This window comes from Culex quinquefasciatus, chromosome 3 (assembly GCF_015732765.1).
Source record: "Culex quinquefasciatus strain JHB chromosome 3, VPISU_Cqui_1.0_pri_paternal, whole genome shotgun sequence".
In the NCBI taxonomy this organism is placed as follows: domain Eukaryota; kingdom Metazoa; phylum Arthropoda; class Insecta; order Diptera; family Culicidae; genus Culex; species Culex quinquefasciatus.
In genome coordinates this window covers 38,653,382-38,666,396 of record NC_051863.1, presented here as the reverse complement: position 1 = coordinate 38,666,396, position 13,015 = coordinate 38,653,382, and the positions used below count along the sequence as shown (strand labels likewise).

General features: G+C 38.1%; 1 protein-coding gene across 1 annotated transcript; it reads left to right on the top strand.

Annotated features, from left to right (window-relative positions):
• Positions 1 to 6,740: 6,740 nt before the first annotated feature.
• Positions 6,741 to 12,750, top strand: LOC6039383 (cytochrome P450 4g15). Its single transcript, XM_038265481.1, has 4 exons — positions 6,741 to 7,268; positions 7,341 to 7,593; positions 11,661 to 11,787; positions 11,846 to 12,750. Exons 1-4 carry the CDS (start codon positions 6,917 to 6,919, stop codon positions 12,599 to 12,601), a joined length of 1,488 nt encoding a protein of 495 aa, XP_038121409.1. The 5' UTR covers positions 6,741 to 6,916; the 3' UTR covers positions 12,602 to 12,750.
• Positions 12,751 to 13,015: the final 265 nt, after the last annotated feature.

Here is a 13,015-nt window from a genome sequence, read left to right as displayed (position 1 = left end):
GATATGGCCCCTTAAGTGATATTGATGTACTTTTTTGAAGCCGGATCTCACTTAAATGTATGTAAACTATGTCCGGATCCACCATCCGACCCATTGTTGGTTAGGTTATCAAAATACCTTTCCAACGAGTCCAAAACATTGAAGATCTGGCAACCCTGTCTTGAGATATGGCCACTTAAGTGATATTGATGTACTTTTTTGAAGCCGGATATCACTTAACTGTATGTTAACTATGTCCGGGTCCATTATCCGACCCATCGTTTGTTAGGTTATCGAAAGACCTTTCCAACGAGTCCAAAACATTGAAGATCTGGCAACCCTGTCTCGAGATATTGCCTCTTAAGTGATATTGATGTACACAGAAAAAAATAATGTAAATTTGGAAGCTGTAATTTTGGAAGGTTGAATATTACCTCTTTTATGATGTAATTTTACCTCAATTTAGACTGAAAAAGTGACATTACACCAGAAAAGTGGTAAAATTACACATTTCCAGAGGTAAAATTACACCTTTTTTCTGACATAAAAGATGTACCCCTTCCCAGATGTAATATTACCATGATTTTTTTTTCTGTGTACTTTTTTGAAGCCCGATCTCACTTAAATGTATGTAAACTATGTCTGGATCCACCATCCGACCCATTGTTGGTTAGGTTATCAAAAGACCTTTCCAACGAGTCCAAAACATTGAAGATCTGGCAACCCTGTCTCGATATATGGCCACTTAAGTGATATCGATGTACTTTTTGGAAGCCGGATCTAAAAAATAGATGAAACTTGTGTACAGCCATTGTTGTGAGGAAGGCTTCAACCACATAGGTGGATTAAGTTAGTTTTTGTTTTTGGTTTTTTTTGTAAAAAAAATGAATTTTAAATAGAAGTTGAATTTTAAAATTGAACAGATGCTTGCAGATCCGTAAAGGTGAAATTTGAATTTAATTTCATAAAAATTCTACATTTTTTTTTTTGTTAAACATTTTATTCAATGTTTTGTTTCAAAAATATTTGTTTTTGGTTTTGTTTAATTATTTATTAAAAATATAATAACATAGTTAAGTTTTCTAGCAACAGAATACATTTTAAAATTCTCAAGTCAATAAGATGTTGGGAAAAAAGGCTCCAATTTTAAGAAGTTGTTCATGTCATTTAAGCCATAAGCCTTTTAATTGCCAGATACTTGCGTCATGAACTAAGAAGAGTCTTAAGTTCTGTATAATGTTGAAAGCCATGCAAATCAGAAATAAATAAGAATCAGTAGGCATAAAAATTAATGTAAAAAAAACTGGATAAATCAGGTTTATTGCAAGCCTTGGGTACCTCTTTTGAAGTTTGTACGCATAAAACAACCAATTTGAAATTTATGTTAAAAAAGATATAAAAACACAACATTTGACGTCACTAGCTAGATCCGTTGAGTCGTTTCCTGGTGTCATCGAGTGATGCGCTACCGCCTTCGATCTTGACAAGCTGATGCGTCCTCCTTCTCCTCCTCCCCTCGTGGCGGTAATGACGAACGAGCAGCATCAATTCAATTAAAACGGCTCACAAAACAGCTCAATTACCGACAACTTTGAACTCGCTGATCTCAACCTTAACATGTCACAATTGTAACGAAAGTATATTAGCCGAGCGCTGCAAAACACTTCAACACGCTGCTGCTCGGTGTCGCACTTTCCGGTTGTAATTTGCATTTTGCATGAGGCTCGAAGCATCCACTCTGTTTATGAATGAAGCATTATTTACTATTCTTGGATTTTGAAGTCGAGATCTGCTCTTGAGTTGAATTAGCATCAGTGGAAAATTTTCAGGTTCGCGCAAAGTTAGTTTGTAACTGAAATCCTTTGGCGTTGTAAACAGCTTAATAAGCTTAAAACAAATTTATTCTGGGAGTTTGAGATCAGATTCTTCAAAGGCATCACTGTCGTCAAGTGTTAGCGCGAGCCGTATAAGAGGCTCATTCGGGTTCAACTGGTGGCACTCTTATTAGCGCGATATAATTGTAGCTTGCAAACGAGATCTCGCGAGCCGGATAAGCTGATGACAAATCCTTAGTATTGTGCCGTAATCTATTGGGTCCGCCTAGTACAAAAAGGGCACTCACACTTCGTCCAAACGATCCCCTGGAACAATAATCGCACGTGCAGTGGTATGTTGGTCGAAACTTTATAAAATGAATAATTTCAACTGGAAGAAATCCTGACGGGCGTCAAGTTAAAGCCTCGAGAAACGTACGTACACCTTGTACCTCCTGTACTTCGATCGTGGATCCGTCAAATCCAGAACCTACGCCGGATCAAAGCACTGGACGGCTTCTTTGTGACGGGGCGATTCTACACGAAGAATCCGGCCGACGCAGCTCGATTCCACCGCTGTCAGTAACGCGATTCCAGAAACTGTAATCTTCAACCCCGATGTGTAAAGTGCGGTGAGACCCACTTCACCGAAAGGTGCAGCCTTCCGCGGAAAGACCAGCTGGGGGAACACGCCAAGAAGCGCGTCAAGTGCGCGAGGTGTGGTGGAAACTACACAGCGAATTACCGCGGCTGAAAAAGTACCTTGAGGAGCAGGACAACAAGAAGAAGGCGCCAGCGTTCTGTCAACCTCCGAAGACTTTGAGCTCGACCGCTGCAGCAGCTGGCGGCGGAACGGTTCCAGCGACGAATCCAGCGATCCCTCCCGGTTGGGGAGGTTCGAACGCTAGAGTAGCCGCTTATGGGGACGTTTCTCGCCCGGGACAAGCTGATGGTACCGGTAAGATCTCTTCACGCTTCCCGATTTTTTCGCTCTTGCCGAAGAGATGCTCACGCGCTTTCGTGCCTGCCGAAACAAGGCAGAACAATTTCAAGCTCTCAGTGAGCTGATGATGGAGTACATCTACAACGGATAAGCTGTCTTGTGCAGCGAAATTTTTGGACGTCAATAGACAAAACATACTGTGGATTTAGGTTTAAGCTTTTCTATCTCCATCCTTTTTCTTTGCAAATCTTGAAGGTTTTTTTTATGAAATGAACTATACAGTAACCTGTCAAAAAAAAAATGAAAAGTGGTAAAAACTTCGGTGCTCACCCCTAGAATATTAGATGTGGATGTCAGGAACAATGTTTCATACAACAAAAAATTCGCGCTAAGCTTGAATGAACAATTGCCTTTTTCGAATATTTTTCCGAAATGCGAGTAACAAACAACGCGTAACAAAATCACTCAATACTTTACGGTCATCTCACATATTCGGAACCTTTTTGTGAGCCTACTATTTTTAGGCACCTTTATTTTTACATTCTCTTGCTGGGTCTAGCTCATTTGCCCGAATGCCATTTCCCCGAAAATCATTTCCCCTGATTGGCCACATCCCCGAATCAGCCACATCCCCCAATGCCATTTCCCCGAATATCATTTCCCCTTATCGGCTATATCCCCGAAAGCCATTTCCCCTAATCGGCCATTTCCCCGAATGCCATTTCCCCAAAGTGACACTTACGCCAATTGCCGTTTATTTTAATTTAAATTTTCCCGAATTTTCATATTCCCTAATCTTCATTTTCGCTAAACCCTTTTCCCATGACTAACAGTTATTTTCTCTCTCAATTTTACCGAACAAACAGCTTTTTAAATGTTGTAAATTGGGTAGTAAAGCCCTTTGTCAATTTTTATGAACAACGGTAAGAAACACGATTAACAACCATTTCTGATAACGTTTTTTTATTTAATTTTTATGCAAAAAAAAAGTTATTGACAAGACAACATTTTTTCGATGGATCAACTATGGTCCCCTTGGAACGAGCTGTCAAGTAGGAGCTTTTCTGCCAAGAAAAGCCGGGAAGTGAATTTTTAAAAATGGAATTAAAAATCCATTTTAAATCCTTTGCGGTCGTTCAAAGGGTCATTGTACTTAGAAAAATAAGCTTTATCATTGTGAACACTAATATCAGCTTAGTTTTAGGACCCAATTACAGTCCAGACTCGATTATCCGAAGCCTCGATTATACGAAGTTTCGATTATCCGAAGTTCGATTATCCGAAGTGAAATTTTCCCGAGGCCTTCGGATAATCCAGTTGTTGTGTGTTCAAGAACCCAAAAATCGAACAAATAGGTACAGTCATCCCACATATTCGAAACGGTTTCCAGATCGGCCAATGTTCAAAAAATCATAGCACATCGATAATTGAACTTAATGATTCGCTTTTACCTTCATTTGAAAGCTTTTCTTGCGATCTTTCGAATGCTGTATCGAACATCTGCCAATTTTAACTTTTATATGAAGTTTTTGAAGAATTACTTTGACCCTTGAAATCCACAAATTCGGAACACTTTTTTCTTACGATTGTAAACAAACTTTGAATCTCTCCAGGAGTACATATTTATTACCAAATAATGACTTCACACACTGAAACGAATGAAACTCAAGCTTAGTGATGTTTTATTCATGGTTTGATAACTTTTTTTTGTGAAAATATCAGGTAAATTCAGGTGTTCCACAATTGTGGGAGGCACAATAACATCCCACAATTATGAAACAGGCCATTTGGAGGCAGTGTTTTGCTGCTCTGGACAAAATAGTCTTGGAATGAAGTTTTTTGTTCAAAAAGTCCTACTTTAACTAGTGAAATAGCAAGATAATGTCCAAATGAAGGTTCTAAAAATAGTAAGGTCGACAGAAAAGCTACTTTTGGCATGCTATTGACAAATTATCATAAAAGTGTTCCGAATTTGTGGGTGTTCCGAATATGTGGGATGACTGTACATGAGGCTGGTACAAATTTTATTTAAAGTTTTTGTTGATTATACTTTTTGCCAAATCCAAAACTAGCAATTTGAATAAAATGATCAGTGTGAACGGGGTTCTGTACTACGAAAATCGCACGGTATGTTTTCTGAATCATAAAAAATAACAAAACTTCTATTGCAATATTATTATCATGTCTATAAGAAAAAAAGTATTTGGCTTGAGAATATATAACACCCAGAACTGGACATCGGCATACGAGAGGATAAAGAGCACGATTCGGTAGTAAAATGGTACTGTGTGCGGACTGAGAGAATAAATCCCTAAACTACCGAGAGTACTTTACTCATGGGTTCATCTTTAAAAAAAGTTCATCTACCAAAAAAAAAGTACTGGTACCGAGACTCGAACCCAAGTCCTTCGGCATATTGAACCGTGCCTTTGCCGTATGGGCAACCATGGTTCGGTGACTAAGTGGCGGTCATTAGTCCATATAAGCCACTCAATAGGATGAACTGTTCCAATGAACGAATGAACACGCGAGAGGACTATACTCTCGCAAAATAGCACTTTCCTCACGTTTCTTTTCGTGAGGATTATCCCCTCGTTCTTTAACTTTGGGTGAACAAAAAGTCTGTAACAATATTCATTGTATTTGAATTAATAGTACCAAACCTTTCAACACCCTTTCCCCCCTAAAATGCTACGTCTGTTCTGAGTGAATCCAAAAAAGAAGGTGATCATTCAAGGCCAATACGAACCTTTCAAGAAATATTATATGTAGTTTGATGTGATAAAAATTGCCATCAATTTTTTTCTTATAAAATACTATTTCCCCGAACGCGGTCAAGCGGAAATGCCCGGTGCCCAGGAGCGCGCGCGCTCCGTGGTTCGACATAGACCTTGAAAAAAAAATTCAGCGGCCTAAATAGAAAAAAAAAAACAAACAAAATAATATTATATTTAAGTACATTTATTTATGTATACATTTTATTTTAAACTTTAAAAAATATTAATTATTTTTCATCAAACATCGGCATCCGTGGTAAATCTGGACATATCTATCGAATTAAGACAGCTGTTTAAGCCATTTTTTTTGCAAAATGTTTAGGTTTTTTATTGATTTCGGTTAAAAGAATTAGTACAAAAATTTCCAAATATATTGTTCTAAAATCTCCTGTAGCTATTCATACTGTAGACCCGATTTCCCCCAGTTATCAGTTAAAGATAATTTGTAAAATCTTAAATTTGACAGGAACTGGTATCATAGTTTTTTTGTTTTTTTTTTTTAAACCTTTAAAAGACATTTTTCAAGTACAGTAGTTGTTCGGTAACTGGGCGCTCGATAACTGGGCCGTAGCCCAGTTAAAAAGCAGACAAACGTAAAAAAAAAAACAAAACAAACCAAAATGACCGAGGGGTTAATGGATGCAAAAATCATGTTCATTAAATAAAAAAACAACTTTTTCAAACTTTTGTTTGATTTCAAGTTACAATTAAAGAAATATGAAAAGTAAGCATTGTAAATAAATTTGAGTAACTTTTATTTATATATTTCATCTGGAAAATATAATGCATCGGTGGTCCCCTCGTTATTTTTTTGTCCATCCTCGTTGTCCATCCCATAAACAAAAAAATGGTTTGGATAGAAGTGTAGATGATCACCAATTAATAGTATTGAGCAACTTCTATGATTTTAAGCTTGAAAAACATAACAAACATAATAAAAAGGGTCAAAGATTTTATAACTGTTACAAAAATTTTCCGATATCCCGGAACATCCCGGGATTCAAAAAATATTTTTCCCGTTTCCCGGGAAATTTGAAACCCGGAAAAATTGAACGCCCTACAAAGATAATAACAATTTGTAAACATTTTTGGACATTTCCAATCAAATTGAAAAATGTTAACCAACAATCAATCTGCACTGTTTGTCCCTTTTAACACTCATACAGCGCGCTAGTTCAGTGACAGGTTGGCTTTAAGATCGCGCTCCAGATGGTGGCTGGTATAGTAGTAATTTGTCGTGAGCACACACGTTGACTAGCGATCGTATTTAGCAAACAAATTGACCAAGGGGTCTCTTTTAACACAACATCACTTACCCTGGAGCAGCCAGTCGAGATCGGAGCACGGAGCGAGCGGGAACACACGTGGATTCTACAGTGCCGGAACAGACGTTTATTTTCAAAATGTGGATCGTGGTGCTAGGAATATGGATGGTCGTGTTTGGTGCTTTCCAGTTTATGAAACTAGTGCAGAAGAATGCATTTGCTAAACATTTGCCGTTGCTGAATCCAGCCTATCCCTTGCTTGGAAATGGGCTTTTGTTTTTCGGAAAACCGGACCATGAAAAGTTCATGAACCTTCGGAAGTTAACTAGCATCGATTACCCGTTGACAAGGTTCTACCTGGGTCCGCGGGTTATGGTCGGTACGACGGAACCGGAAATTGCCCAACAAATCCTCACCGATCCCGCCTGGATGGACAAGCCGTTCATCTACAAGTTTTTCGAACTTCCATATGGACTGCTAACGTCAAAATGTGAATTTTAATATTTAAAGTGTTCAAAACTTGTTCTCAAATCTAATTGATACCTTTTTTATTTGGCCATAGATGACATTTGGAGGAGCCATCGGAAGGCGCTGAGTCCGGCGTTCAACATGAAGATCCTGCAAAGTTTCATCCCAATCTTCCAACAATTTTCGCAAAAGCTGGTAGATCGATTGGCGGCTCATCCGGATGGAACAACGATTGACATCGATGCCGATGTGACCACGTGCTCCCTGGAGATTGTGTTGCTGACCACGTTCGGGTTCGATGCTTCGGTGATTCAAGAGTGCCAGGAAATTGGCTCGAGTATTGAACGGTAAGATCCAATTTTACAACAATTTGTGCACGAGATTTAATTTGCAAACTGGAACGCACATAGGAATTTAAATTATTTGTCTCGTGCGGTATTAGAATGTATAATATATTGTTGACCAAACGCGGGTGCGTTCAACGATACTGAACTCTGGATCGTTTAATTGAAGCGGACAACCGGTTGTCAATAAGGGTCTGGGTTTCATCTGAGGCATATAATTTGTAATTACATAAAAACTTATTTTGCAATGAACTTGTGGTGATTCCAAGAAATATTACGTATTGCTACGTGTAGGGTACGTTATCCATTAGTGGACCCCTTTCCTATAGTGGACCCTCTGGAGGGTTTTTGATGAAAACTTCAATAAAATCACAATTTCAAGCGTGTTGTTGTCTACAAATCTTTTATTTGGCATGTTCAGCATCATTTAAATCAATTTTGATTGATATTTAATTGTCCTTTTCACCAAAATAAGTGTTTTGAGTTCGACATCTGAAATCAGCCATGGCCACTAGCATCTTCACAACAAAACTGCATTTATATTTTATGATTGAATTAACTATCCAATCATTTTTGACTGATTATTTAACTTTAGCAAGTCGAAATAATGGGGTCTCGTGGCGCAGGGGTAGCGGCTTCGGCTGCCGATCCCGATGATGCTATGAGACGCGGGTTCGATTCCCGCCTTATCCACTGAGCTTCTATCGGATGGTGAAGTAAAACGTCGGTCCCGGTTTCTCCTGTCTCGTCAGAGGCGCTGGAGCAGAAATCCCACGTTAGAGGAAGGCCATGCCCCGGGGGGCGTAGTGCCAATAGTTTCGTAAGTCGAAATAATGTATGTTTGAGGAACTTTACTAAAATAAAGTGAAAAACTGCTCATTTTGTAGCAAGAATTAGGGGGGTCTAATATAGGACAACGAAAATCCAAACATTTCCAAAAGTGGACCCCCTTCAAAAATGAAGAAAACTTTGTATTTAAGCAAAAGTTTTTCTTAAACATACAATAAATGCATGTTGTTATCAACCTAAACGCATATTTTGTTCAAGTATGAGTATAAATATAGCTTTTTTCATGTTAAAAGTGCCAGAAATGCTGAAGCCGTAAAAATTATAATTAATCAAAACTATAGTCAATTATTCTTAACTGAAGCATCATAATTGCAGTTTGAAATGATATTTTATTTTAATAAATCAAGAACAAAACATTTTTTTAAATAAACATGCGTAGTTTTATCAGCAACTGTAAACAAATCTATTGTTTAGTTTAGGTCAACCATTTATGTAATTAATATGAAAAAATGTGCATAAAAATAACTTTTTTTAAATTATTTTTATGTTTGCAGTGGGTCTTGAAACCTTTTCTCTGGTCTTTTTTGGAAATAAATGTGTTTGAATGTCTGTTAGGTTTTCTTCTTGTTTAAAGCCAAATTTGTTAACAAAACATATTTGTTTATGATAAAAAGTGAGCAAAATCCATCTTTTATTCATTATATCTATCATTAGACCTACACCATGCATCATAATATGAAATATCGGTTAAATTTGGTATAAAAATAACAGTTTGCCTATAGTGGACCCGAGTCCACAATCGGATTATGGACCCGGGTCCACTATAGGAAAAGGGGGTCCATAACAAGGCAAAAAAACTTTTTTTTTTCAAATGGCTATTTTTCTGCTCAAAAACAAATAAATTGATGAAACAAATAGTCAAAATTGTTCAAAAGACTTCAGTTTTCATTGTTTTGTACAAAGGGTTATGAAAAAGTGCTTAAAATATTGAAAATTTGTGAAAAATGTGCTTCGGTTCTACTAGGGGGTCCACTAATGGTTACAATACCCTAATCAACTATTACAAAATACTAAAACAAGTAGATTCTTTTGCCATCTTTACTGAATTAAGGATGTATTCTACTTTGAAAGTGGACTTTTTTAATATTACAGTCCACACTTAATTATCCGAAGACCTTGGCTAAATTTCACTTCGGATAATCAATACCTCGGAAAATCAAATCGAATTGTATTATTTCTGATTGTTGAGCTTTAGTATGATCCTTAAACTACTCTAAAGTGAATTAGATTTTTTAAATCCAAGATGGCGGTCAAAATGGCGATGATGAAATATTTAAAAAATGCATTTTTTAAATTTAACATTCAATCAACCAATTTGACTAAAATGGGTTCGTAGAACTCGAATTTGATGTTTAAAGTAAGAAAATGATAACAAATATACTCGTAATAAGCTCTTTTATCATTGGTCCTCATCAATCTGCCTGAAATTTTCAGGAGTTGTTTGTACATGTAAAACTAGCATTTGATCAAAAAGTGAGCACTCTAGGTCAACGGGAAGAGGGGCAAATCGGGACACAAAGTTTGAAGGTTCAAAAACGTAAAAAAAATTAAAAGTCTATAACTTAGGCAAAATTTAATTAAATTTCAAAATACAAAATGCATCTAAAAGGGCTTTAAAAAAAGCAGAGAGAAGCATCCCAATTGGATAAATTTAAGGGGAGTTATTGGCATTTTAGTGAAAAAATAGCAAAATTTTCAAACTCAAATAAAAAAGTGTTCCATCCAGATATCAACTTGGTTCGACCTGCAGCTTGTAGGGGACATCTGGGACTGCCATCTGAGACTGAAAACGCTTTGGGTAAGGCAGTTTAACATATTAAATAGACACTTTTACTTTTAGTGAATTTTTTGGCTGTAAATTTTTCGGGGGACCCCTTAGATCAAATTTTCTGGTGATAATTTCATCATATTTGTGTTCCTGACAAATTTAACAATAGAAACATGCACAAAAATGTACATTTTGCAAATTACAGTACTTGTTTTGTTACTGGGCTGAGAACGTAGCCCAGTCACCGAATGCTGCTCGCTAACTGGGCTGAACGAAAAATAACAAGGGGACCACAAATGCATATTATTTTCTTGATGAAATATAAAAATAAAAGTTTATCAAATTTGTTTACAGTGCTTACTTTTCATTACTCTTCAATTGTGCCTTGAAATTACATAAAAGTTTGAATAAAGTTTTTATTTATTTATTGAACATGATTTATGCATCCATTAACCCCTCGGTCGGTTTGTTTGGTTTTTGACGTTTGTCTGCTTTTAAAGGGGTTACATACATGTAAATCGACACAAAAAGTCAGAGGTTGGTGTGAGCACTAGGGTGTTTCATCGAAACAAAAAAGTTCTCAGAATCAGGCAAACCGAGGTTCCCCTAGTAGAGGATACCCATAGGGACTCTCATGCCAAATATCAGCCCATTTGGTTGAGAATTGGCCTGTCCCCAGCGAGTTGAAATTTACATGGAAATTACTATGGGATTTTTGTGCTTTTCGTTCAATCAATCCTACAGGTCTGGGGACAACATGGATTCACTCGGAATAAAGACAGGTGTGTAGGGGATGGTCCAAGGAATAAATTCCAGAAGGAATTAGGGTTGTCCATTCTGTCCCCAAGGTGCGCATTGGATCGACGTCCGGTGTCTCCAGAATCAACGATTCACCCTTCAAATGTACGCATTGTCCTTAATATGCTATGACGGCTAGCTGAAAATTACGACGCTCCATATCAGACGGTGAACACGTGGGGAAGCATCGATTGCATTATTATTACAAAATCATCATGTTACGTATAATTTTATTGCTTTAAAGTATGTTTCTGAGCCAAAACATGAGTGATTGCTCTGCCACGTGTTCACCGTCTGACGTTAGTTTTTGTCCTGTAGGCCAAAAAGACGGCACTTTTTTTCTGGCACTTTTTAAAGGGCTTCAAAAGACCTTTCGAATGCAACTAAGAGTGTTGGATTTTTAATGTTTTTTGGACCTCAAACTTCAAAACCCGTTTTACCCCACTTCCCTTTGTCGTTTAGGGGTCATATTTAGGATGGGTTCGTCTCGTGTATGTACAAACAAACACTGAATGTTTCATCCAATTCGGAGCACCTCGATACGACCTGTTTCACATTCGCAAAAAACTCGCTTATAATTACGAATGCCAGCACAATTCATATTATTTTTTTAACTCTATATAAACTTTGAACTAATTTGGAAACATTACTGCAGATTTTTCCATCTGATATCAAGGCGTGTGATGAACGTGCATCACTACAATGATTTTATCTACCGCTGGACAGAGGATTATAAGCAAAGAGAGTCGCTGCGAGCGTACCTGGACAATTGGGCTAAGTTCGTAAGTCGGTTGTGATATCTTTTCAAACGACGCAAGTACATTTCAGTTTCGTTTTTAGTTGCTCAACGGGGTGGCTCACCGTTACGACGCACGGTCGACGGAACCAAAAGACGACGTAGATGTCAGAAAGCCGAAGATTTTCGTCGACGAGTTGTACACCAACAAAATGATCAAGTTTACCGACAAGGAGCTAATGGATCACTCCTTCACGATGGTCGGTGCCGGAACGGACACGTCCTCCAACTCGGTGGCCTTTACGCTGCTGTCGCTGGGAATGTATCCGGAGGTGCAACAAAAGGTTTACGAGGAGGTGATGCGGGTTTATCCGACGGACGAGTCGGAGTTTACGCCGGAATCGCTGAAACAGCTCGAGTACATGGAGATGGTCATCAAGGAAACACTGCGGCTGTTTCCGGTTGGACCGATGATTCTGCGCCAAAGTGTGACTGATTCCACGATTGCGGGACTGTTTATACCGAAGGGAAACATGTTTGGGATCGATATTTTCAACATGCATCGCCGTAAGGACATTTATGGCGAGGACGCGGACCAGTTCAACCCGGAACGGTTTTCGCCCGAACGAAGCAAGGACCGAAATCCGTTTTCGTTTTTGGCCTTTTCTGGTGGTGCGAGGGGATGCATTGGAATTCGGTACGCGATGATGAGCATGAAAATAATGGTGGCCTATATGGTGAAAAATTTTGTCATCAAATCAAAACTCAAGAACGAGGATTTGCGGTTCAAGTTTGACATCATACTGCGGGTGCAGAACGGATATTTGGTACAGTTGGAAAAACGAAACAAAACGCTGTAAAAAGGAATATAATTAAGTATAGGAAAGTTATAAAGCTATGATCTAAGCTAAGGTTGTTATAATATCGAATAAGTGCACTTCCAATTTCTAAACCTAGTTATGTTTTGAATATCCAAGAAATAAAAAAAACACAATTTCCTGCAAAAATACAGATAGCGTCTTCTTCAACCGATTGCATCAAAATAAATAAATTGTTCGCTCTACAGCATTATCTTGGCCCTCTCAATTGCAAGATTCCTACTCAAAACTAGGCGTCCCGATGGCTTGATTGTTTAGGCAATCAATCGCAAACCTCTTTTAACACCAAAGCTTCCATCCACCCCGGGATTCGAACTGACGACCTTTGGATTGTTAGTCCAACTGCCTACCAGCGACTCCACCGAGGCAGGACTCAGGGAGACGACTCCTACACCT

Coding starts and splice junctions, on each gene's coding strand:
- LOC6039383 (XM_038265481.1), top strand. CDS start 6,917: ATGTGGATCGTGGTGCTAGGAATATGGATGGTCGTGTTTGGTGCTTTC. Junction 7,269..7,340: donor TGGACTGCTAACGTCAAAAT/GTGAATTTTAAT, acceptor ATTTGGCCATAG/ATGACATTTGGAGGAGCCAT. Junction 11,788..11,845: donor TGGACAATTGGGCTAAGTTC/GTAAGTCGGTTG, acceptor TTTCGTTTTTAG/TTGCTCAACGGGGTGGCTCA.